This window comes from Dreissena polymorpha, chromosome 1, assembly GCF_020536995.1.
Source record: "Dreissena polymorpha isolate Duluth1 chromosome 1, UMN_Dpol_1.0, whole genome shotgun sequence".
In the NCBI taxonomy this organism is placed as follows: Eukaryota; Metazoa; Mollusca; class Bivalvia; order Myida; family Dreissenidae; genus Dreissena; species Dreissena polymorpha.
In genome coordinates, this window is record NC_068355.1 from 9130651 (window position 1) to 9157443 (window position 26793).

General features: G+C 37.1%; 1 protein-coding gene across 1 annotated transcript in view; it reads left to right on the plus strand.

The window, feature by feature from the left end:
* Positions 1-26793, plus strand: part of LOC127870426 (neurofibromin-like) — a 173567-nt gene that overhangs the window by 75256 nt on the left and 71518 nt on the right. The window contains 9 exon segments of the mRNA XM_052413023.1: positions 2732-2910; positions 4763-4974; positions 5655-5738; positions 6842-7026; positions 10571-10663; positions 14010-14134; positions 23340-23514; positions 25678-25824; positions 26467-26559. Of these exon segments, the coding sequence (XP_052268983.1) occupies positions 2732-2910; positions 4763-4974; positions 5655-5738; positions 6842-7026; positions 10571-10663; positions 14010-14134; positions 23340-23514; positions 25678-25824; positions 26467-26559 (1293 nt within the window).

Sequence of the window (26793 nt, forward strand, 5' to 3'; positions counted from 1 at the left end):
ACTCGACTCTATCATGGGGCTTGCAATAATATTGTAATGTCAAATTATTGGTTTTAACAGCAACAATCAAAAGGCACGCAAATTGAGAATTCTTTTTTTAATCATAATATTTTAACAAAACATGTGAACGACTACCCAATTTCAATGAGGCAAATAAGATCAAGTTTGATATGTATTCATATAATAGTGATTAACAAGATTTGTTCTTAAAACTGAAATACAGTACAAATGTTTTTTTACTTGCCATTTTAAGTGAAATGGAAACAACACTAGAACTATCAAATAGTTGTTTAAGAAATACTGAAGATCCACTACATTGTGATCTGTAATTTTCCCCATGTCTTAAATTTGGTGAACAATTCAACATTCAGAAATAAATCCAATTTGATCTATATTTTTTGCCTTCATTTTACCTCACATTCAAGCTTGTGTAGTGCAACAAACAATTACCCCACTTGGCCAAAATCAAAGGTAAAGTTGTCACCTTTGTCAACATTCTCTTTTTTTTTTTAACTTACATGGAGAAAGCTGTCAATCACATTCTTCTTGGAAATGTACCTGCCAATCAGTGCTCAGGCTGCCAAATACACACTGACCCCACGTGAAGATGTATATAATAACTTTTTTATGTCACAGATCAATACTGACCTATCTCTACAATAACCCTTGCGCTGTTGATACAGTGTGAACAACTTGTTTTTCATAAAGAGAAAAGTGTCCACAGTTGTTTTTTTAAATGCACTACAATTTTTTTAACCAAAAGTAAATATCACAAGTTTCTTTGCGCTACAGAGTGTTTATTCATCGATCGAAATATTAAAGCCAATGCTGTCCAAGAGAAAGAATGATGTGATATTGGGTGCACATATTTTGAATCTGTACAAAGGATGTACAGGAAATATATGAGAACTGTTTTTTTGTGGCAAGAATTTGTTAAATTTACTTGAACAATAAAACTTGGCAATTCTTTTTGGATTACAAATTTAATTACATGCATTGCAATAAATGAAATGATGTTATATTTTATACGAATGTATAACGAATGGATAAACACATAATTCAAAAGGCAGATGAAAAGGTGTTTGAGACTGCTTATGCACACACACAGAAATATGCATGAATAACCTCACAAGGTAAAGGTCTATATTGATGCAGCAATCCCAGGAAGCGCGATATAACAGAACTGTAGTGTATACATAAACATACCATTTCTGTATACCTTAAACTCAGTCTTTTAGAAATACTGTAGATCCTCGATTTTTTCTGTAATTTTGAAAAACCTTAAAATCATGTTTATATTGCAGGACCTCGTTTCCTATTATGAAACTATGGTAAAATTTGGAATCCCATTAGCCTTTTTCAGAAAAGTTTCAAGGCAATAGTTAAATTTTACAGAATTATTAATAATGAATACTCCAATAAAGTATTCATTTTTAGCTCGGCTGTTTTCGTAGAAAACCCGAGGTATTGTCATAGCCAGCTCGCCGTCCGCCGTGATAAAACCTTAACATTGGCTCTAAAATCAAAGTGCTTCCACCTACAACTTTGAAACTTCATATGTAGATGCACCTTGATGAGTTCTACACGCCACCTTGATGAGTTCTACACGCCACACCCATTTTTGGGTCTCTAGGTCAAAGGTAAAAGTCAATGTGACCTCTTAAAAAAAAAATCAAAAAAATCTGACAAGCTTTTATTTATTCAAAATTGCATCTTGTTTTTCATCAGTAAACTGTTGCATTTTCGGCATGATGTAAGTGAATATTATACGGTATCCGAAGATTTTTGCTTCGTCGTCAAATAAAGAAACACACTGCGTCAATGAATAAAAAATCACACTGCGATATCACTTTATGCGTACATTCCACAAAAGGAGACATTCGATATGGACAACCATACCTCTGCGCAGAGATTTGACTGGAACCAGCATAGCTGGTGAATGAAATGTATAAATGCGAGCGTGGAAACGACAACTTCGAGGTGATTGTTGACAACCATGTGTGTTTTATGTCCCGTTGTAGCCAATGTTCAGGGTGAAGACACAGATGCAAAAAAATCTTGAAAATTCTGCATTCATAAATGCATGATTTGTATTATGTAGTGAAGAAAGCTTTTGAAAGTTTTTTTTGTGGAATATATGAAGGCGTTTGAGACTTGCTTTTATGTTTACATGCTGTAAATTTTATTAAATATGAAGGCATTTTAATCTTTAAATTCAAAGACCTAATATCTGCATGCCATTTTAGTTACAAGACAGTAAAATAACATTTATTCATTAAATGATCACAGAAGCAAATATATAGTTAAGTTATTAACTTGCTCTCAATGGAATAAATAAAGTGAAGGTCTCAGAACATTATTTGCTTAAAAAGAATAAAGTTTCATTATGTGTAAGAAATGTATGAATATTGAGATGAAATAGTATATGATAATAATAGTATAAAAATATTGTTAATCTTCAGTATTTTTCTTTTTTGGTCCAGAAATAATCAGTTTGGGCTGGCAAAAGCTGCATGATTATAGGACTTCCTGGCTGGCAATACATTATAATTTAAGGACTGCTAACACTGTTGATGAACCATTATTAAAACTTTACTAGCATCAATACTAGAACAATACACTGTTCATGAACCATTTCAAGATTCCAATGTTCATGATTTTTTTCCCAAATACCTTACGTGTACTGCTCATGAACATTTTCATGATTACACTGTTTATGAACTATTTCCAGGTACCTTACACTGTTCATGAACCTGTTGAACGACTGTTCCGAGGAGGAGCAGGACAAGGCAATGGACCCAAACAGGAAGCGGAGCACCTCCAACCTCAGTGCGCTCCGTAATTGCACTGTTCAGGCCATGTCAAATTTACTGAATGCTAACATTGACAGCGGCCTCATGCATTCAATAGGTATGCTGTTGGCATTGCTAACCTTGGTTAATAATACTTTTGTTTGGTAATAAAACCAGTTTCTAGTGTTATGAGATGTATTTTAGTTTGCTGTAAGGAATTGGACAAAATATAATTCATATCATATCACTATATTTCAACATATGACATTTAAATAAGTAATAACTTAACTCATGCCCTCTTTTCAACATAGAATTTCTGTTACCAGATAACAATAAATGCAACTTGCTGTATCTGGTTCGTGTGACAAGAACTAGTTAGTCCCCTACCAGTTCCACCGGAGGGGACTTATGGTTTGCGCTCTGTGTGTCCGTCAGTCAGTCAGTCAGTCTGTCACACTTTTCTGGATCCTGCGATAACTTTAAAAGTTCTTAATATTTTTTCATGAAACTTGAAACATGGATAGATGGAAATAAGGACATTATGCACATCATTTCATTTTGTTCCTACGTCAAAAATTCTGGTTGCTATGGCAACAAATATAAAAAATAATATATATTTCTGACAATGGTGGAGCCGGTAGGGGACTTATATTGCTTGACAATAGTCTTGTTTAACTATGATATGCTCATGTGTGACAAGAACTGGTTTTACTATGATATCCTCATGTGTGACAAGAACTTGTTTTACTGCAATATGCTCATGTGTGACAAGAACTAGTTTTACTACAATATCCTCATGTGTGACAAGAACTAGTTTTACTACAATATGTTCATGTGTGACAAGAACTAGTTTATCTACGATATCCTCATGTGTGACAAGAACTAGTTTTACTACAATATGCTCACGTGTGACAAGAACTAGTTTTACTATGATATCCTCATGTGTGACAAGAACTAGTTTTACTACAATATGCTCATGTGTGACAAGAACTAGTTTTACTACAATATCCTCATGTGTGACAAGAACTAGTTTTACCACAATATGCTTATGTGTGACAAGAACTATTTATTACTAGTTTATCCTCATGTGTGACAAGAACTAGTCTTACTACAATATGCTCATGTGTGACAAGAACTAGTTTTACTATGATATCCTCATGTGTGACAAGAACTGGTTTAAGTACGATATCCTCATGTGTGACAAGAACTAGTTTTACTACAATATCCTCATGTGTGACAAGAACTAGTTTTACTACAATATTCTCATGTGTGACAAGAACTTTTTTTACTACGATATCCTCATGTGTGATTAGAACTAGTTTTACTATGATATCCATCTGTGTGACAAGAACTAGTTTTACTACAATATCCTAATCTGTGACAAGAACTAGTTTTACTACCATATCCCATGTGTGACAAGAACAAGTTTTTTTATAATATCCTTATGTGTGACAAGAACTAGTTTAACTCTGATATCCTCATGTGTGACAAGAACTAGTTTAACTCAATATCCTCATGTGTGACAAGAACTAGTTTTACTACAATATCCTCATGTGTGACAAGAACTGGTTTAACTTCGATATCCTCATGTGTGACAAGAACTAGTTTAACTACGATATCCTCATGTGTGACAAGAACTAGTTTTACTATGATATCCTCATGTGTGACAAGAACTAGTTTAACTACGATATCCTCATGTGTGACAAGAACTAGTTTTACTTCAATTTCCTCATGTTTGACCAGAACTAGTTTAACTACCATATCCTCATGTGTGACAAGAACTAGTTTTACTACAATATCCTCATGTGTGACCAGAACTAGTTTTACTACAATATCCTCCTGTGTGACAAGAACTAGTTTTACTACAATATCCTCATGTGTGACAAGAACTAGTTTTACTACGACATATCCTAATCTGTGACAAAAACTAGTTATACTACAATATCCCATGTGTGTTTTACTCTCCTCAGCCCTGGGTTATCACAAAGACCCCCAGACCCGGGCTGCCTTCATGGAGGTCCTCACTAAGATCCTACAGCAGGGTACAGAGTTTGAGACCTTGGCTGAGACAGCGCTAGCGGACAGGTTTGAGAGACTGGTTGAACTGGTGACAATGATAGGGGACAAGGGGGAGTTGCCTATAGCGATGGCCTTGGCGACTGTAGTGCCAACATCACAAATGGTGAGTGTCATTTCGTTGTTTTATTTTAGTTCACTATAGCTATAATTTGTACTTTCAAAATAGGGATTACTTTATATTCTTGCACACAAAGGACAATTATTCATAATGTACGGGATATTCAGTATGTATTTGTTAATTACTGTTGCCACGTTTTCATGGGTTCACTGCCCATGTGATTTTCTCACGTGAACATTGAATGTTTTTTCATTGGGTCTTTTGCACAAGTGATCTGCATATGTGGCTATCACATGTATTTCATGTATGAAATATTTCAGTCAGTTAGAAGAACGTGAGTAAGAGAGAAGGGGAAAACATCCTACCATGCAGTTATTTGCTTATTTTTCTATGCACGGACAAATTTGTGAATGCAAAATTGATGTGTAGTTGGAGAAATTAACTGTACATAAATTGTTTTAAACAGAAATTAGATTGGACTTGAATTCATCCATGACTTTGTTGTACATTTTATCACACATTTGTATATGGATGAATTTACAATATTAAAATAGAACCAATTTGCCAAAATTATCATGTAATAAACTACATTCAAGTAATACCATTCATGTCATTACGGCAATTTGTGCATGGCGTTGCTAATTGTAGGAGCTATGCGACATATATATAATGTTGTATTAATAGGTTCATGTACAAGCATTAGAAGCCTCTTTCTTGCATTTCAGGATGAGTTGGCACGTGTATTTGTGAATTTATTTGATGCTAAACATCTCCTGTATCAGTTGTTGTGGAACATGTTCTCCAAGGAGGTATTTACTAGCTTCCTGTATGTACTTAAAGAAACACTCGATCATAATAACTGGAAACAGAATGGTTTCGTTCTAATTACTTAGAAAGTTTGTTCTGAGAGTAGGGTATAGGTTATGGCTATGAAAAATAGAAAAATATATAATTAAATATATGGTTTCAGTTGAATATCGAATGTCCACTTAAAGTATTTGTACAATGTGTTGTTGTTTTTAGCTCGGCGTTTTCGGAGGAAACCTGAGGTATTGTCATAGCCAGCTCGTCGTGTTGTACGCCGTCCAACCTCCGTCGTTCGCGTCGTGCTAAAACCCTAACATTTTTAACATTGGCTCTAAAATCAAATTGCTTCCACCTACAACTTTGAAACTTCATATGTAGAGGCACCTTGATGAATTCTACAAGCCACACCCATTTTTGGGTCACTAGGTCAAAGGTCAAGGTTACTGTGACCTTAAAAAAAATAAATCTGACAAGCTTTCATTTATTCAAAACTGCACCCGTAGCCGAGCGTGGCACCAGTTATGCGGTGCTCTTGTTATATGTTTGTTGTTGAGTCCCGTTCTAGTATCTGCACAGCTATGTATATTTAGTTTAAATCTATGTGTTTTAGCCGGATTGTTTCAAAAGCCTAGGCATATTTAAACACTCTTTATTCAGTTTATTGAGAAAAAAGTAAAACATCAAAGGAGGCAATCTTGAGAATGCTTCAATAGTAGGAAACAAGCACAGAACCACTTGGCAGAGCAGACACCATTTCCTCTATACCACTGTGATGTCATATGTACTTTAGATTACAGATGATAATATGTGAGCACTCAAAGCTTCATTTCACCTGTTTTCTCTTGTATTTAATATTAAACTGCCGACAGAAGTATTCTATTATTCTGTAAATAATGCTATAGCTGTTAAATTAAAAAATAACTGGAAAACTGGTCTTATTGCATGTGCATTGATTGTCTGTACAGGCTCATCAGGGACAACACATTTGTTTAGAATAGACACGTCCCTGATTTGGCTGCACTGGCTAATCTGGGATGATAGTTTACGCACATGCATAAAGCCCCATTTTTCCAGAACAAGAGTCAATATGCACATAATGTTGAAGGTTGAGATAGCAGACTGCATGCAGACTCTGTTCCGTGGTAACAGCCTGGCCAGCAAGATCATGGCCTACTGTTTCCGCTTCTACGGGTTGGGCTACCTACGAGAGCTGCTCAACCCTCTGATCATGGAGATGTTCCAGAAGGAATATGTCTGTCAGCAGATCTCATTTGAGGTGGACCCTGCCAGGTTAGGGGGGTGTGGGGTGGGAGGGTGATTGTAAATTGTAGTAATTATTGTTTTCCCAGAGCAAGGGTAATCTATATACTAAAGGACTATATACAAGACATACTGCATGGGCATAAAGTGTAGTACCAGATTAGTCTATACAGTCTGCATATAGAGTCTGGGAAAACAAGACATACTGCAGGGGCATAAAGTGTAGTACCAGATTAGCCTATACAGTCTGCATATAGAGTCTGGGAAAACAAGACATACTGCATGGGCATAAAGTGTAGTACCAGATTAGCCTATACAGTCTGCATATAGAGTCTGGGAAAACAAGACATACTGCATGGGAATAAAGTGTAGTACCAGATAAGCCTATACAGTCTGCATATAGAGTCTGGGAAAACAAGACATACTGCCTGGGCATAAAGTGTAGTACCAGATTAGCCTATACAGTCTGCATATAGAGTCTGGGAAAACAAGACATACTGCAGGGGCATAAAGTGTAGTACCAGATAAGCCTATACAGTCTGCATATAGAGTCTGGGAAAACAAGACATACTGCATGGGCATAAAGTGTAGTACCAGATTAGTCTATACAGTCTGCATATAGAGTCTGGGAAAACAAGACATACTGCAGGGGCATAAAGTGTAGTACCAGATAAGCCTATACAGTCTGCATATAGAGTCTGGGAAAACAAGACATACTGCATGGGCATAAAGTGTAGTACCAGATTAGTCTATACAGTCTGCATATAGAGTCTGGGAAAACAAGACATACTGCATGGGCATAAAGTGTAGTACCAGATAAGCCTATACAGTCTGCATATAGAGTCTGGGAAAACAAGACATACTGCATGGGCATAAAGTGTAGTACCAGATTAGCCTATACAGTCTGCATATAGAGTCTGGGAAAACAAGACATACTGCAGGGGCATAAAGTGTAGTACCAGATAAGCCTATACAGTCTGCATATAGAGTCTGGGAAAACAAGACAGACTGCCTGGGCATAAAGTGTAGTACCAGATTAGTCTATACAGTCTGCATATAGAGTCTGGGAAAACAAGACATACTGCATGGGCATAAAGTGTAGTACCAGATTAGTCTATACAGTCTGCATATAGAGTCTGGGAAAACAAGACATACTGCAGGGGCATAAAGTGTAGTACCAGATAAGCCTATACAGTCTGCATTGGCTAATCAGCTACCACACTTTCTGCTTTAATGGTATTTTTTCTTTAACCCTTTCCCCCTTAAGAAGCAAAGTGAAAATGGCTTTCAATCAGCATAAAACCAGAACAAAACCTGCGAGTAACTGGCAGTCTGTTCAGATTTTATGCTGTTTGCTGCTGATCAGTAACAAAAGGTTGGAAATGAAGCATTGAAAACTAGAATGAAGTGAGAAAGGTCTTTAATAAAATTGGACTTTCTAATGAAATGAAATGCGTCAAAATATGTATCTAAATGGTAAAGGGTGAAAGGAAGTCTCTTCTTAGGCGGAAAAGAGTTCTTAATCTGGGACAGCTCTCAATGCACATGCATGAAACCCGGTTTTCCAAGAGGGGGGCTAAAAAAGTTGTATTCTTGTATCAGCAGATTGCACTGTCGTGGTGGGTGGGGTGTTGAGTTAGAAAGATTTTTGTTAAGTGAGGTGGGGTATTAATGAAAAGTGGGCGTGGGGGGGGGGGGGCTTGAGTTTGCAGGTTGTTTTATTTAGAAAAAAGAACAACAGATCAGGATGGGAGGGATGCTACAGTTGTCTAGATAAATGGGGGTTTGGTGGAATCTTGAACTGATTTTGGTTCCATGGGAATGAAATACATCTGTCAGTTGATCTAATCTGAGGGGGACCCTGCAATTTTTTTTTTAACTTAAGTGTGTTATTTATTTATTTTTTTAACCTGTTTTATAATATCGTATAAAGGCTTTAAATTTAGTGATTTTGTTACCTGACCAGTACTAATAACCCTTTACCACTTAGATACATATTTTGACACTTGTGTTGTCCCTTAGAAAATGTTACATTAAATGTAAGACCTTTCTCTGACTAGATTCAAGTTTTAAAGGCTTCATTTCCAACCCTTTGGTACTGAAGAGCAACAAACAGCATAAGACCTGAACAGACTGCGTGTTACATGCAGGCTGTTCTGGTTTTATGCTGTTTGCATATTTTCACTTTGCTTTTGAGTGGGAATGGGTTAATGCATGAACAAATTCTTAAAATAGTGATAAATACATACGAATGCCCATATAAGCCGTTACTGCAAAATAATTATCAAAGTAACATTTATTATGCCCCCCTTCGAAGAAGAGGGGGTATATTGCTTTGCTCATGTCGGTCTGTAGGTCGGTCGGTCAGTCCGTCCACCAGGTGGTTTCCGGATGATAACTCAAGAACCCTTGTGCCTAGGATCATGAAACTTCATAGGTACATTGATCATGACTCGCAAATGACCCCTATTGATTTTGAGGTCACTAGGTCAAAGGTCAAGGTCACAGGTGAAGGTCACAGTTACTGGAAATAGGCATTTACAGGATTTAGCATGGTTCAAACAAGGGAAACAACTACCGTTTTTGCATGTTCTTTTTGTTACAGCATTTGCCTCCCTTGTAATATACATAAATTTTACCAAATGTAAGACTAAGTGCATTTTTGTAATGCATACTACTACTACTACTGCTGCTGCTGCTGCTGCTGCTGCTGCTTCTACTACTACTACTACTACTACTACTACTACTACTACTACCACTACCACTACCACTACCACTACTACTACTCCACCACCACCACCACCACCACCGCCACCGCCGCCGCCACCACCACCACCACCACCACCACCACCACCACCACCACCACCACCACCACCACCACCACAAAAAACGTATTCACACAATGGCTGCTACTACAAATAGGGGGGCATGCATGTTTTACAAACAGCCCTTGTTGTTTTTGGATTTCATGGCTAGACCAATCCACTTATTAGGTATGTAAGACATTACTGAGGGTGCAATACATTGTGCACTTAGCTGTCACATGACATTTCTTGTACATCACTTGTGCAGGAAAGCTCTATCAAAACAGTTACTAGTTTGAATTGTAATTGATTTTGTGCTCTAATCGGCAAAAACACAGTGGATTAAAGAAATTAAATTATGATGCTTAATCAACTCATGATTTGAAGAATTTATGTGCTGGTATTAGAGACAAAAAATATTGATTATTAAGGAGTTGTTTAGTCAAAACAATGGGCTAGGTTATTGGCATGTGATAAACACGGCCCAGCACTTACAATGACGACTTCAACTAACATATTTGTACGAACAATTATCAACTTTATGATGCAAATTTCTCTACTTTAAATAAAAATAAAAAACAACTGAAATCTTTTTTTTAGTGTCTACGAAACTGTCATTTTGAGAAAACAATGTATCATGCTAACTAACATAACAGATTTTGCAGTTTGATACATTTTAATTTGGCTCTCGGAGAAGGCAACACCTTAGCAAATGGAGAGATTCAGGTAAGCTCTTTGATTTGTTTAACCTATTGATTGTTGAATTGTAGGCTGGAAACTGGAGAAAACATTGAAGAGAACAAGAAAAATCTTACTTGCATCACACAGAAAGTGTTTGACGCTATTGTTGGATCAGCACACAAGTAAGGTCTTAACCATGTTCAACATTTTATACTCTCATCATTTTATTGCTGTTTAAACTATTTTATAAATCCAGAAGAGGAAAGAGGTTAACTGTTGTAAGAAGTAAACATTTGTTGCAAATATTTTAACAGAACTTTGATATGTTTGCAAATTGGTAATGACCAAACAGGTCTTTTTATTATACATACACATATGATAAATGTTGATTGGACATGAATTTTCAAACTTTCTTGTGCTGCTAAAGAGAAACAGATCTGTTTTAAGCTCACCTGAGTTCAACCTGCTCATTGTTAGCTTTAGTGGTTGGGTTTTGTTCGGCATGCGTGGCATTGTGTGCCAACAATTAATCAAACAACATCTAAACTACGTAGATGATTTCCACTAAACTTGGATTGTTTTCGTTAATAGTTTGGAGTTCATCAGAGCTCAAAAAAATAGTTTATCTAAAGTGAAATTCAATATAAATGTAATCTCAATCAACAAGGATAAGAGCTTTGATTTGTGTATAGTTGACATACATGTATAGAGAATGCTAGGTCGGTGCCGAATAAAGCAAAGTTTATTTTGCGAGGCTTAGAAAATCTGAACCACGAGCCTTGGCGAGTTGCATTATGTGTTAAAAATATATTACATCTTGGTATCAAATTGTTTGTTTTGTTGAATCTGATTCGATTTTACTAAAAATGATTACTTTATAGTTGATTCTGAGTAATATGACCATTCTCCGCGGCGCGTGACAGCTTTATTTCAGCACTGCCGAAATAGAGGAAAATTTATTCCACAGTGGTTTATTTCGACAATGCACGTCTGATGATGGGATAAAATAAAATGGGCCTCTATCATCATTTATCAAATTATGGCTTTCGGGTCAAAGCAAGCTATACACTTGTGTCATTCAGATAATAAAGTCTTTTATTTGCAAATAAGGAGGTTAAATTCTGTAAGCTCAAGGGCCAAGTGATTCATATTTGGTAAGTTACATCATATGGTGGTCCTCTATTGAATATACAAACTACCCATGGGTTTAATTTTGCCGCACCCTGAAAATCATGTTTCATGGTCTTAATTTGTTGTTGTTTTTTAATTGTCTTTCTTGGAAACTGAAAGGCCTTTAGTTGTGTAACTAGTATATAATATCACACTAGGTTTCTCTACATAGGTTTTTATGATGACAGTGGTGTCAAAACATGCCTCTTGTATTTTCAACTCTAAACTGTATTATTTTTCTTGACATTAAATTTATTGAAAAAAATGCATTTTTAGCTCATCTATTTTTTGAAAAAAAATTATGAGCTATTGTCATCACCTTGGCGTCGGCGTCGGCGTCGGCGTCGGCGTCGGCGTTGGCGTTGGCGTTGGCGTCGGCGTCCGGTTAAGTTTTGCGTTTAGGTCCACTTTTCTCAGAAAGTATCAATGCTATTGCATTCAAACTTGGTACACTTACTTACTATCATGAGGGGACTGGGCAGGCAAAGTTAGATAACTCTGGCGTGCATTTTGACAGAATTATGTGCCCTTTTTATACTTAAAAAATTGAAAATTTTGGTTAAGTTTTGCGTTTAGTTCCACTTTTCTCAGTAAGTATCAATGCTATTGCATTCAAACTTGGTACACTTACTTACTATCATGAGGGGACTGGGCAGGCAAATTTAGATAACTCTGGCATGCATTTTGACAGAATTATGTGCCCTTTTTATACTTAGAAAATTGAAAATTTGATTAAGTTTTGTGTTTAGGTCCACTTTATTCCTACAGTATCAAAGCTATTGCTTTCATACTTGCAAGATTTATGAACTATCATAAGGGGACCGTGCAGGCAAAGTTATGTAACTCTGACTGGCATTTGAACGGAATTATGGGCCCTTTATACTTAGAAAATTGAAAATTTGGTTAAGATTTATGTTTTGGTCCACTTTACCCCTAAAGTATCATAGATATTGCTTTCATACTTGGAACACTCACAAACTATCATAAGGGTACAGTAAAAGGACAAGTTGCATAACTCTGGTTGTCATTGTTACGGAATTATGGCCCTTTTTTGACTTAGTAACTTTTAATATATGGTTAAATTTTGTGTTTCGATCCACTTTACTTCTTAAGTATCAAGGCTATTGCTTTCAAACTTCAAATACTTACATGCTATCATGAGGTTACTGTACCTGGCAACTTTAATTTTACTTTGACCTTTGAATGACCTTGACTCTCAAGGTCAAATTATTAAATTTTGCTAAAATTGCCATAACTTCTTTATTTATGATTAGATTTGATTGATACTTTGATGAAACTACTCTTACCTGACATACCACAATAGACTCCACCCAAACCATCCCCTCCCCTCCCCCCCTCCCCCCTCCCCCCCCCTCCCCCCCCCCCTATTTTTTTTTTTTTTTTTTTTTTTTTTTTTAAGATCATCTCACAAATGACCACCACACCCTCACACTATACCCCCACCCCCCCCACCCCACCCCCCCCCCCATTTTTTTTTTTTTTTTTTTTTTTTTTTTAAGATCATCTCACAAATTACCACCACACCCTCACACTATACCCCCCCCCCATTTTTTTTTAAAAAATGGTTATGTTTGAAATACCGTCCAACCAAAATACCGTCCAACCATCGCACCCAAACCCCCCCCCCCCCCCCCCATCGCCCCCCCAACCCCCCCCCCCTGATTTATTTTATTTTATTATTTTTTTCGCTTTTTTGGAAGATAATGTAATAAATGTCCACAACCCCACACTATACACCCCTCTTCACTCCACTCCTCCCTCCTTTGTGATTGAAAATGAGAGTCCCTTCACCTTTAAAAAGAAAATAGATGAGCGGTCTGCACCCGCAAGGCGGTGCTCTTGTTTCGGTTTTAAAATAAACAGATGTTTAATTATAAGGGATTATACGAACTTAATTTCTCTAGCTTATAGAATTCATTAGCTCTTTTATCCATTATCTCGAGACATTGGATACTTGATACAATAACACATGCCAATTAAAAGGATTGACAATCAATGGCCGTTAGATCAACAACTCAAGACTGCCCAGGAAATAACCTTGAATAAAAGCTGTGATACAATGTTTGGTCATTTTGAAATATCCTAGAAGTATTTACTAATTCCTTATAACATGATTGTACAACATTTCAGTTTTCATGTAATGTATTTATTTCATGAAGGAGAATGTTGGTTTTTGTTATTATTGAGTTTTACTCCTTGTTTGTTTCAATATTGATTATGATTGGTGTAACATGTGTTTATAGTGTTTTTTCAACATTTTTTTTTCATTTGCTGCCATTTTAACTCTCTGTATCTGTTAATCTTTTGTTTAGTTCTCTATTTCCATCGTCTTAACAGATACCCGGCAAAACTTCGTGTCATGTGCCACTGTTTGTACCAGGTGATCAGTCTCCGGTTCCCCACAGACAGTTTCCTAGCAACAGGAACCGTTATATTCTTACGGTTCTTTAATCCTGCGTTAGGTAAAACAATGGACCGCTACCCATCTCTGTCCCCATAATATGTCCCTGCACTACTATAGCTTGACCAAACGGCTCTGAGACGTTTATGTAGCATTCATAGAAGAAATTGCTTAGATAAAAGCTAATGCTTTTGTTATCTGTTAATATATGAGCCGCACTCTGTGAAAAAGGGGTTTAATGAATATGCCTAAAGTGTCGTCCCAGATTAGCCTGTGAAGTCCCCACAGGCTGATCAGGGACGACACTTTCTGCTTTTATGATATTTTTTTGTTTGAAGAAAGTCTCTTCTAAGAGAAAGTCTTGTTTAGGCAGAAAGTGTCATCCCTGATAAGCCTGTGTGGACTGCACAGGCTAATCTGGGACAACACATAACGCACATGCATTAAACCCCGTTTAACAGAGCACGGCTCATTTAGGTTTGATTTTCTGTGCCAATTGTGAACTCTGTGTGAACATGTGATCAAAACTGTACTTGAATTGTGCTGTTATGATCTTGTATGACTTTAAATTGTTTGTGTGGGTGAAATTTTGTATCAGCTTAAGATATCATTATTAGAAACAACACTTTTAACACAGAATTGACCATTCTGTATGCATATCATTAATTATTGCAGGTTACCATTTAATGTGCCTTGTCTTGTTAGTTTGTGTTTTATTTATGTTTTACTCAAACTATTATATTTTGTGATTTTCTTAAACTATTACCTTTGTAAAAGTTGCGTTTAAGCTTCACAAAATATCTTTTGGTAATCAAGTCCTGTTAAACTTTAAAAAACTGTTTATGCCTCTAGTAGGATGGCATATAGCAGTCAGACTTTCAGTCTATCCATCTGCCTATCCGGCTTTCCAATTTCGGATGTTTATTATGCAATGATCTCAAATATTGAGCTGATTTGTGATATGTGAGTCTACCTACATGACCTTCAGATGAAGTGTGAGTTGCGATGGGGTTCTATTGATTTTTGGCGAAGTTATGGGCGTTGGAATTTGTTCTATACTAACTGTTTTCCGGAGGTTTATTACACAATGCTTATATTGATATACAGCTATACAGATATTGAGCTGATTTTGGGTATGGGAGTCTACCTTTATGAAGTGTGAGTTTTGTGCTGTTACATAGATTTTTGGCAAAGTTGGATTTAACAATTTTCTCTGAAATAGCTGCTGTGCAGCTTCAAAGCGCAGTAGGGGGCAATATGTTTTACAAATTCTGATCTCATTTCAATTGCAATTCATGTTTTCATAGAGCAAAACACCAAATGATTTCAAATTATAAGAACAATAGAATTATTGACTTCATGAAGCAAATTCAAGCTATGGCTCATGTTTTAGAAGGGTGATCAATATTTTATTCTATTTTTTGTTATGCAAAAGTTTTTTACTTGTTATTTATGTTTAATGTATGCCTCTTATTTTGTGAAGTTTATGTCATTTTTACTAACTCGTGTACATTTACTTCAGATAATAACATTCTAACCAAACCTCTTGCTTGCTTATAAAATGACTGTTGACCAAGCAAAATATCTGTGTGATCATTTGTTAAGATGTTATGCAATGAATATGGTGCCCCTTGAGCGATGAAATAGTAAAGGATGAAATAGTAAATGGTATGTGCTTTGTGTTGTAGCTGCTAGAAAATGTTTGTGGTTTTTATATTAATTTTTTTCCTCAAACTGGTTGTTGAAAAAAAACAACACACAATCATGTCTTGAAACTCTGGGGGGATTTCATGATGTTACACTTGCAAATATTTTTTTACTTATACATAACATTATAATGGTAGTGCATGTTAAGTTATCTAACCATGCATTATTTTCAGAAGGAATTCCCATTTTTCTCTCCAGAATGCAGCAACTTAGTAACTCCAGTTATGGTTGGGCGGGTTCTGACCTCCCTCTGCTACACTGTGCATTTTTTCATGCAGGTTTCCATCAAAGCTAAGGAGCATGTGTCACTGTTTGTTTCAAGTTGTCAATCAGAGATTCCAACAAAGCTCAGGCGAAGCTGTCTGGACAGTGATTGGCACTGTTATCTTTTTGAGGTTCATCAATCCGGCGATAGGTAACTTGTATAGACCGCTTGTAGTGGTGTTCTTGTTGTGTATTACAAATGTTGGTTCATTTCAGTCTTTGAAATTGTGATTTTGTTGATGAAACATTACCCTTTAAAGTTTTACAGAAGAGTATGGAAGGGCTGCATCATCATAATCAGAACTGTTGTTTTATATATAAACCTATTTGATTGAGTGTAAAAACATCTTTAGTATAACAACATTTAACTTTAATACTGTGGAATAAATGATTTTGATAATTACGTGATATGTAAGAGTAGTTTTTTGAAGTTTGGTCATATTTAAAAAAACAATTGTCAATTAAAACTGGTTTAAAGTTTGTTGATAATTAGTTGGTAATCTATGTAATTCAAATAAATTGAATTCGCAGAAAGCTTCTCTTCAAAATGACAGAACTCTTGTCAGTTTTTTTTAAAGTTTTCAATGACTGTAAATATTCTTACTTCAATTTTCACCATCTTTATCTACAATAAAGAAAGATATATATGTTAATCTTAAACATATTGTATTGGTGTATTTCTTACTTTTATTATAACTTTGAAGGGTAGTGTTTTTGCAATGGTTCTTTTTCGTATAATGGTCATTATTTGATGTGCTGTGCCACTAAGCATACTAAATTTACTGTAAATGAAGGTTGTAGTTTTTATTTTGAAAAAAGGATGAAGGGACATAAATCATTATTAATTTTATTCTTGTTAGATGTTTTGAATAATAAAGAAAATGCTTTCATAATATGATTTAAATAAATTCAGATATTGAATAAAATGTCACGTGTATCACAGTAGTTGTTTTTCTCTTAGGTATTATAAAAATCAAACCATTTTAAAACAAAATATTGTAAATGTGGGGGCTCAGTCAAATTGGTATGTGTGCATTATTTCAAAATGATATTAGGAACTTTGTCACGAAGTTAGTTTATTAAGATGTATGTTGTAGAAGCTATGATTAAGGTGAAAAGTATACAACAATATTATAGCCATCTTGCATGAGCCTTTTCTATAGAGTAACATGGTCTACATGTTTGGTTGTGTTTTATGACTTCAAGAAGAAACAATAACAATCCTTTTAGTGTAAATATGTTTAAAAAGAGCAACTTTAATTAAAATGAAAGTTTCCATTGTTGTAATCAAGTACAATTTTTGCACTGGCATCCTAATGAAAATAATAATTACCCCATTACCAAATGGTAATTGGGGCTATATAGGAGTCACTTTGTCGGTTGGTGTGTCGGTCGGTTGCTTGGTCTGTCCCTCAAATTTCATCCGATCTTCACCAAACTTGGTCAGAAGTTGTATCTAGATGATGTCTAGGTCAAGTTTGAATATGGGTCATGCCCGGTCAAAAACTAGGTCAAGGGGTCACATAACTATGTCATTTATTGTTAGATTCTAAATTGACTTGGTACATTTGTTCACCATCATGGGACGGTGTGTCATGAGAAAGAAGTACGTCGATATCTCCAAGGTCACACGTGGCGTTTAAAGGTCATCAGCTTGTCCTGGCCATAACTTTGTTATCTATTGTGAGACTGTAAAATCATTTGGCACATTCGTTGACCATAATTGGAAGGTGTGTCATGTAAAAGAATTTACGTCAATATCTCCAAGGTCAAGGTCACACTTGTGAGTGCAAAGGTCAAAAATGGCCATAAATGATCTTGTCAGGGCCATAACTATGTCGTTCATTGTGAGATTTTAAAATTACTCAGTACATTTGTTAACAATCATTGGACGGTGTGTCATGCGAAAGAATTACATCGATATCTCCAAGCTCAAGGTCACGGTCACACTTGGAGTTCAAAAGTCAAAAATGGCCATAAATAAGCTTGTCCATAACTATATCATTCATTGAGAGATTTAAAAATGAAATTTTGTTCACAGTCATTGGACGGCGTGTCATGTGAAAGAATTCAAGAGTTCAAAGGTCAAAATTGCCCAAAATGATAATGGCATAATAATTCTTAAAAATCGCCCTAAATTAGCTTCTCTTGTTTTGTGAAGACAGCATACAAAATATTCTGTGTCAATGTAGCATGTGGGGGTATACGTAACGTCTGTGACAAAGCTCTAGTTTGTAATGTTGTCATAAAACCTTAAGAAAACTTAAAAGTGGTATAAATAATATAAGTTGGAAAAAATTGAGTGTATCATTTTCGTTAGTGAAGGTCGACATGATAGTATGGCGTTTGGAGATACGTGCCTATATCTCGCCTTGTACAAAAATGACCTTTTCTGATTGGCTTAGAGTAGTCATGTTCCCATGGTGTATTTTCCATACACTACGAGTAATTTCCAAACACCCAGAGTAATCCAGTAGTCAATTGAGATATAATCGTTACACAGTGGGTAACTGATGGTGTATGGGATATGCGCCCTCAGTTCTTTATACCATACTCAAGCTTTGCTCTTGTATGGTATGAAATTACTGAGGGTGTATATCCCATATGCTATCAGTTACTAACAGTGTAACTAATAATTCTCTGATTGCTCATGAGATTTGTATGTATATTAAGTACATTTATGATTTCATCACTTTGCATGTATCACAACTATATATGAGCTGTGCACTGTGAATAGGGGGTTTAATGCATGTGCGTAAAGTGTCATCCCAGATTAGCCTGTGCAGTCTGCAGATGCTAATCAGGGACAACACTTCCCTTTAATGATATTTTATGTTTGAAAACAATCTCTTTTTCCCAAAAATCCAGTTTAGGTGGAAAGTGTAGTCCCTGATTAGCCTGTGTGGACTTCACAAGCTAATCGGGGACGACACTTTTCACATATGCATTAAACACCTTTTTCACAGAGCAAAGCCCATATATGTAGGTAATGGTATTTGGAAAAAAAAGTTCCACAATACCTCCTTACCTGATCATTTTGCTGAGTCATTATGGACATATTTCACAACACAAAGAACATTAAAACTTAGTTTGAATAAAGAATAAGCCTCATACTGGAACACATACAAAAGTGTCATTGGATAAAACATTCACAGCCTGGTATGGAAGCTGTCAAACTTGTCTCATTATCTCCTGGAAGGCAGGGGAAAGGGTTTATCAGCATATAAATAAAAATGACTTATAGCCCCAACTTGCTTTTAAGGGGCATAATTACTTCACATGACTGATAGCCCCCACTGGCTTCCAAGGGACATAGTAACTTCACATGACTGATAGCCCCCCATTAGCTTCCAAGGGACATTGTGACCTCACATGACTGATAGCCCACCACTGGCTTCCTAGGGACATAGTGACTTCACATGACTGATAGCCTCCCACTCACTTGCTTCCAAGGGAGATAGTGACTTTACATGACTGATAGCCCCCACTGGCTTCCAAGGGACATAGTGACTTCACATGACTGATAACCTCCAACTGGCTTCCAAGGGACATATTGACTTCAAATGACTGAAAGCCCCCTCTGGCTTCCAATGGATATAGTGACTTCACATGACTGATAGCCCCCACTGGCTTCCAAGGGACATAGTGACTTCACATGACTGATAGCCCCCACTGGCTTCCAAGGGACATAGTGACTTCACATGACTGATAGCCCCCTCCACTGGCTTCCAAGGGACATAGTGACTTCACATGACTGATAACCTCCAACTGGCTTCCAAGTGACATTGTGACTTCACATGACTGATAGCCCACCACTGGCTTCCAAGGGACATAGTGACTTCACACGACTGATAGCCCCCACTGGCTTCCAAGGCACATAGTGACTTCACATGACTGATAGCCCCCCCCCCACTGACACTGGCTTCCAAGGGACATAGTGACTTCACATGACTGATAGTCCCCCACTTGCTTCCAAGGGACAGAGTGACTTCACATATCTGATAGCCCCCCACTTGCTTCCAAGGGACATAGTGACTTCACATAACTGATAGCCCGCCACTAGCTTCCAAGGGACATAGTGACTTCACATGACTAATACCCCACTGACTTCACATGACTGATAGCCCCCCTCACTGGCTTCCAAGGGACATATTGTCTTCACATGACTGATAGCCCCAACTCACTGGCTTCCAAGGGACATATTGAATTCACATGACTGATAGCCCCCCACTCACTGGCTTCCAAGGGACATAGTGACTTCACATGAATGATAGCCCCCCACTTGCTTCCAAGGGACATAGTGATTTCACATGACTGATAGCCCCCACTGGCTTCCAAGGGACATAGTGACTTCACATGACTGATAGCCCCCATCCACTGGCTTCCAAGGGACAAATTGACTTCACATGACTGAATGCCCACCACTGGCTTCCAAGGGACATAGTGACTTCACATGACTGAATGCCCCCCACTGGCTTCCAAGGGACATAGTGACTTGACATGACTGAATGCCCCCCCACTGGCTTCCAAGGGACATAGTGACTTGACATGACTGAATGCCCCCCACTGGCTTCGTTGGGACATAGTGACTTCACATGACTGATAGCCCCCACTGACTTTTAAGGGAATTGTGACTTCACATGACTGAAAGCCCCCCATTGGCTTTTAAGGGGCAAAGTGACTTCACATGACTGATAGCACACCACTGGCTTCCAAGGGACATATTGAATTCACATGACTGATAGCCCCCTCACTGGCTTCCAAGGGACATAGATTTCACATGACTGATAACCCACCACTGGCTTCCAATGGACATAGTGACTTCACATGACTGATAGACCCTACTGGCTTCCAAGGGACATAGTGACTTCACATGACTGATAGTACTTCACATGACTGATAGTCCCCACTGGCTTCCAAGGGACATATTGAATTTACATGACTGAAAACACCCTCACCGACTTCCAAGGGACATAGTGACTTCTCATGACTGATAGCCCACCACTGGCTTCCAAGGGACATAGTGACTTCACATAACTGATAGACCCCTCACTGGCTTTTAAGGGACATAGTGAATTCACATGACTGATAGCTCCCACTGGCTTCCAATGGATATATTGACTTCACATGACTGATAGCCCCCACTTGCTTCCAAGGGACATAGTGACTTCAAATGACTGATAGCCCCTACTGGCTTCCAAGGGACATATTGACTTCACATGACTGATAGCCCCTACTGGCTTCCAAGGGACATAGTGACTTCACATGACTGATAGCCCCCACTGGCTTCCAAGGGACATAGTGACTTCACATGATTGATAGCCCCCACTCACTGGCTTCCAAGGGACATAGTGACTTCACATGACTGATAGCCCCCACTGGCTTCCAAGGGACATAGTGACTTCACCTGACTGATAGCCCCCACTGGCTTCCAAGGGACTTAGTAACTTCACATGACTGATAGCCTCCCACTGGCTTCTAATGGATATAGTTACTTCACATGACTGATAGCCCACCACTGGCTTCTAATGAACATAGTGACTTCACATGACTGATAGCCCCCACTGGCTTTCAAGGGACATAGTGACTTCACATGACTAATAGCCCCCACTGGCTTCCAAGGGACATAGTGACTTCACATGACTGATAGCCCCCCCCCCACTGACACTGGCTTCCAAGGGACATAGTGACTTCACATGACTGATAGCCCCCCATTTGCTTCCAAGGGACATTGTGACCTCACATGACTGATAGCCCACCACTGGCTTCCTAGGGACATAGTGACTTCACATGACTGATAGCTCCCCCCTCCACTGGCTTCCAAGGGACATAGTGAGTTCACATGACTACATTTTTTATGGATAGTTTATGGGTTTATTTGATTTGTTTTATCGCACATTTGATTGCATGGTCACACAGTTTTTGCCTATCTGAGTGCAAATATGTACCAAATGCTTAATATGTATCTAACCTACTAACACATTTAACCATCTTTGTTTCTATTGGGTTACAGCATTAAGATGATATTCTTTTTGCTTTTGCAGCTGTATTTCTGTAATAATTTTGTAGCGATTTTTTTCCAATTGGGGAAAAGTACCAGTAACCGTCCAGTCAGGAAAATTTGTTTTGGAAGTCCTAAATTGAAATATTTGTGAAATTTTGAATTGGGAGAATTTTGGTCTTTTGACTTACAATTCTGCAACAATCCTGAAACTGGTAAAATTTTGAAAGTGTAATCTTAATTGATAAATACTACCTTCTAAAATCTTCAATTTTGGGATTTTTTTGTCTCTTAAATTGCTCGGTACATAATTAGACATACCAATTAACAAATTATTTTTCAGGCATGTCAAAACAAACATTTTTTTCTTGCCGGTATAAAGAACACATTATATTGCACAACACATACAACAAATTGTTATGTTGGCTTGAACATTACCTCTGGGGCCTGGTTTGATACTGACCCACCATCAACAGATTTTCTTAAATCCTCTCTTCAAAAATGACCCGCATCCATGAGGTTCATGACTTTGTTGATCATTTTTAGTACCGAGTATTACTTATATGATTAATTTTAGTTGCAAAAAAACATTCCTCTTTAAGCTACAACATATTTTCCATATGTACTGAACATTACAATAGAAATGGTCAAATTGATTGAATATGTTGTTCTATGAAACCAATTTGATGATGCAAGGTGCTTGTGTTTACACAAAACTAGTGTGTTTTATTAGTTCACTTTAATTGATTGAATATGTTGTTCTATGAAACCAATTTGATGATGCAAGGTGCTTGTGTTTACACACAACTATTTTATTAGTTCACTTCCAAACTATATTTTTCCTTTGTTTTGAGAAATTTTCCTTCATTTTGAAAGTGACGTTTACTGGTACTCAAAAAAGAAATTAAACAATTGCTGTTATATGTCCTTTATATGTTATTTTAAGCATTTGAAGTTGTCATAAATAATTCTTTTGTTGCTTTATTTCCCAAGTGTTTGTGTTTCAGTTAATGAAATGTAATTATACAAGCTTTAATGACCATATATATCAATCATTTGATTTAATTCAATATAACTTTTACCAGTGCTTCACTGTCACAAAGGACTACAAATAATGTACGATATTTACTTAAGCACATTTAAACTGTAATAAATAAATAGATGTTTGTTAAAATGGATTAATAATCTCAATATAGAAAACAAACTTAAATTGTTAATGAACAAGGATGAAAAAAAAATGCATATTTATGTTATTTATCAAATGAACTTGCAGAGCAGGATGTTTGATTTTCAGTCTCGCCTTATGAATCTGGGATAATTGACGTTGAAGCAACCCCTAAGATCAAGCGAGGTCTGACGCTGATGTGCAAGATAATGCAGAACATAGCGAACCACCTGCTGTTCACCAAGGAGAACCACATGAGAGGCTTCAATGACATCCTGAAAACAAACTTTGAGGCAGGACGCAGGTACATTTGTGTCTTGTTCTGTGAAAATTGGGCAAAATGCATGTGCGTAAAGTGTCATCCCAGATTAGCCTGTGCAGTCCGCACAGGCTAATCAGGGACGACACTTTCCGCTTTAATGTTTTTTTTCGTTTAAAGGAAGTCCCTTTTTATCGGAAATCAAGTTTAAGCGTAACGTGTCGTTGGTGATTAGCCTGTGCGGACTTCACAGGCTAATCTGGAACAACACTTTACACACATGCATTATGCCCAAATATGTGGAGATATTTGTCAGGGCGTACCAATGTTTGGTTTTAAATATTTACTTGCTTTTCCTTTATGTTGGGAATCACCAATAACAAACAGCAACACAAGTTTGTGTCTTAATGGCTTTTTATACGCCCGTATAAAATACGGGACGTATTATGTGAAACCCCTTGGCGGGCGGGCGGGCGGCGGGCGGAAGGCATCACTTTGTCCGGACTCTAATTCAAATTGTATTCATCCGATCTTCACCAAACTTGGTCAGCAGTTGCATCTAGTTGATATCTAGGCCAAGTTCGAATATGGGTCATGCCGGGTCAAAAACTAGGTCATAGGGTCAATAAGTGCATTTTCAAAGGGGCCACTTTGTCCGGACTCTATTTCAAATTGTATTCATCCGATCTTCACCAAACTTGGTCAGCAGTTGCATCTAGTTGATATATAGGCCAAGTTCGAATATGGGTCATGCCGGGTCAAAAACTAGGTCATAGGGTCAATTAGTGCATTTTCAACGGCGCCACTTTGTCCGGACTCTAATTCAAATTGTATTCATCCGATCTTCACCAAACTTGGTCAGTAGTTGCATCTAGTTGATATCTAGGTCAAGTCCGAATATGGGTCATGCTGGGTCAAAAACTAGGTCAAAGGGTCAATTAGTGCATTTTACTTTGTCCGGACTCTAATTCAAATTGTATAAATCTTATCTTCACCAAACTTGGTCAGTAGTTGCATCTAGTTTGCAATTGGGAAGCAGCCGAATATCGGCTGTAATTTCTGGCAAAAAAAATCACTGAATATGGGTCATGCCGGGTCAAAAACGAGGTCATCAGCTCACTTAGTGCATTTCAAGCATTTAGCATGGTGTCCGCTCTCTAATTGAAGTAGTTTTAGTTTGATCTTCACCTAATTTGGTCAGAAGTTGTGTCTAGATGATATGTAGGTCAAGCTCAAATATGGGTCATGGTAAAGTTATCGAGTTGTCCAAAACCTTCAAACGGGCGTATCTTGTGACAGTTTGGCACTCTTGTTCATATTTATTTCATATATTGTGTGGACATAATATATGCATGTGTTTTTGTGTTGTAAATGTCTGATTAAATTTTTGTTTGTGACATTACATTTAAAATTAAATGGTGGGTTTTTTAATCAGTTATGGCAGCTTACAATTCTATAACATATGTTGAAATAACTATTTGCCCACTATTGTTCAGATTTTATGCTGTTTGCTACTTATCAGTAACTAAGGGTTGGAAATAAAGCCTTTAAAATTTGAATTTAGTGAGAAAGGTCTTCAATTAAATGTAACTTTCTGAGTGACCACAATTGCGTGAAAATACGTACCTAAGTGGTAAAGGGTTAAACTTGTCGACTTGAAACTAAATAGGTAGGTAGATCTGATTGAGGGGATGTGGTGTGCACAGGAACAAAAACTCTTTCAAATTTGTTTGAGTTACAGCTCTTTCTGTATTCAAACTTTGAAAGTTTTAGCTTGAAAACAATATAGGAAAATGTGAAGTGCACAAGAATGATAACTTCCATTTTATATAGAGATATTTCTCTTTAAGTTTTCTTTTTTGATCACTTTGTAACTTAATCTGTAAGTTTATAATTATCTATGAGGGAAAGTGCAGTTCCTAAGATTCACCACGCTTGCTTTCATAATCTTTCATAATTTCTCACTTATTGCCTAAGTGAATGTTCATGCAAACATTTTGTCCCTGGCATATCTTGACTATAAATATGAGGTATCAATATGGAACTTAGTGAGTCGCAAGCTTGATTTTGTTGGAAAGCATCTATGGGGATGGAGAGGCGAAAATGTTACTGCTTTGACCATTATATTTCTGTTTAATGAACATGTGCTTCAGGCCTTACAATCGTTCATTTACAAAGGCAATTATTTTTTATTTTATCACCTGCCAGGTTTTTTACTGAGATAGCCTCGGATGTGGACATACCGGACACTGGCAACCACAGCCTCTCATTCATCAATGACGCCAATGTGCTTGCGCTCCATCGGTTGCTGTGGAACAACCAGGAGAAGATAGGGGACTATTTGTCCAGTAGCAGGTCAGCCATTCTGTGCTTTAACCCTTTGCATGCTGGTAAATTTGTCGTCTGCTGAATTTCTAAAATAAGCATTTTCTTTGAATTTTTTTTCAAAGAATCTATCAGAAAAGCAAACAATTTGGATCCTGATGAGAGGCCATGTTCTGTGGCGTCTCATCTGGATCCAAACTGTTTGCAAAGGCCTTCAAAATTTGGTTCCAGCACTGGAAGAGTTAAATCTGTTTCTGTTGCCTTATTTTGGGCCAATTAGCCTTGTGTTTATAATTGTCAGTTACTCCGAAGGATCAATTGCCCAGCATGTATATCAACATAGGTTTTTATTATCTAAACTGAAATTTGTATTTGGGATGATTTTTTGCAACATTATTTTATGCAAAGACCTGGATTTTACTGTTTACAAATCTGTGTCCTTTAATGTCCATTAATTTATTGATGTGAATGTCGGAAATCTTGGAAGAAATTTGCAAACTAACTTTTGACTACTTCATAGATCTTAGGGAAAATAAACAGGTGTTCACATTTATTGTGTAATTTTGCTATTCATGTTAATATGCAGGTCTAACCCACAACCAATATCACTTTGTCATTCATTTGCATTGAAGATTCTTAAAAAGATGCTGAAACAATCTGTTCTAATTGAAGGGACCACAAGGCAGTTGGTAGACGCCCGTTTGACAAGATGGCCACTCTACTAGCATACTTGGGACCACCTGAACACAGACCCTTAGATTCTCAGTATGTGATGGCAACAATAATTTGTAAAACACATCATGTTGCGGGTTGATCTTGAAGATGTGATATTACTTGTGAAGAAGATAAAGTGTTCATTCATATTCCCACAGGATCTCTGTTTTTTTGGCAATCGTTCATCTTTTGATTGTCAATAGACATCCTATGGCTATAAATGTGTCTGCCAAAGTTTTTATAAAAAATGTCTTGTTTTGTAATTTTTCTTGAATAATTTTAATA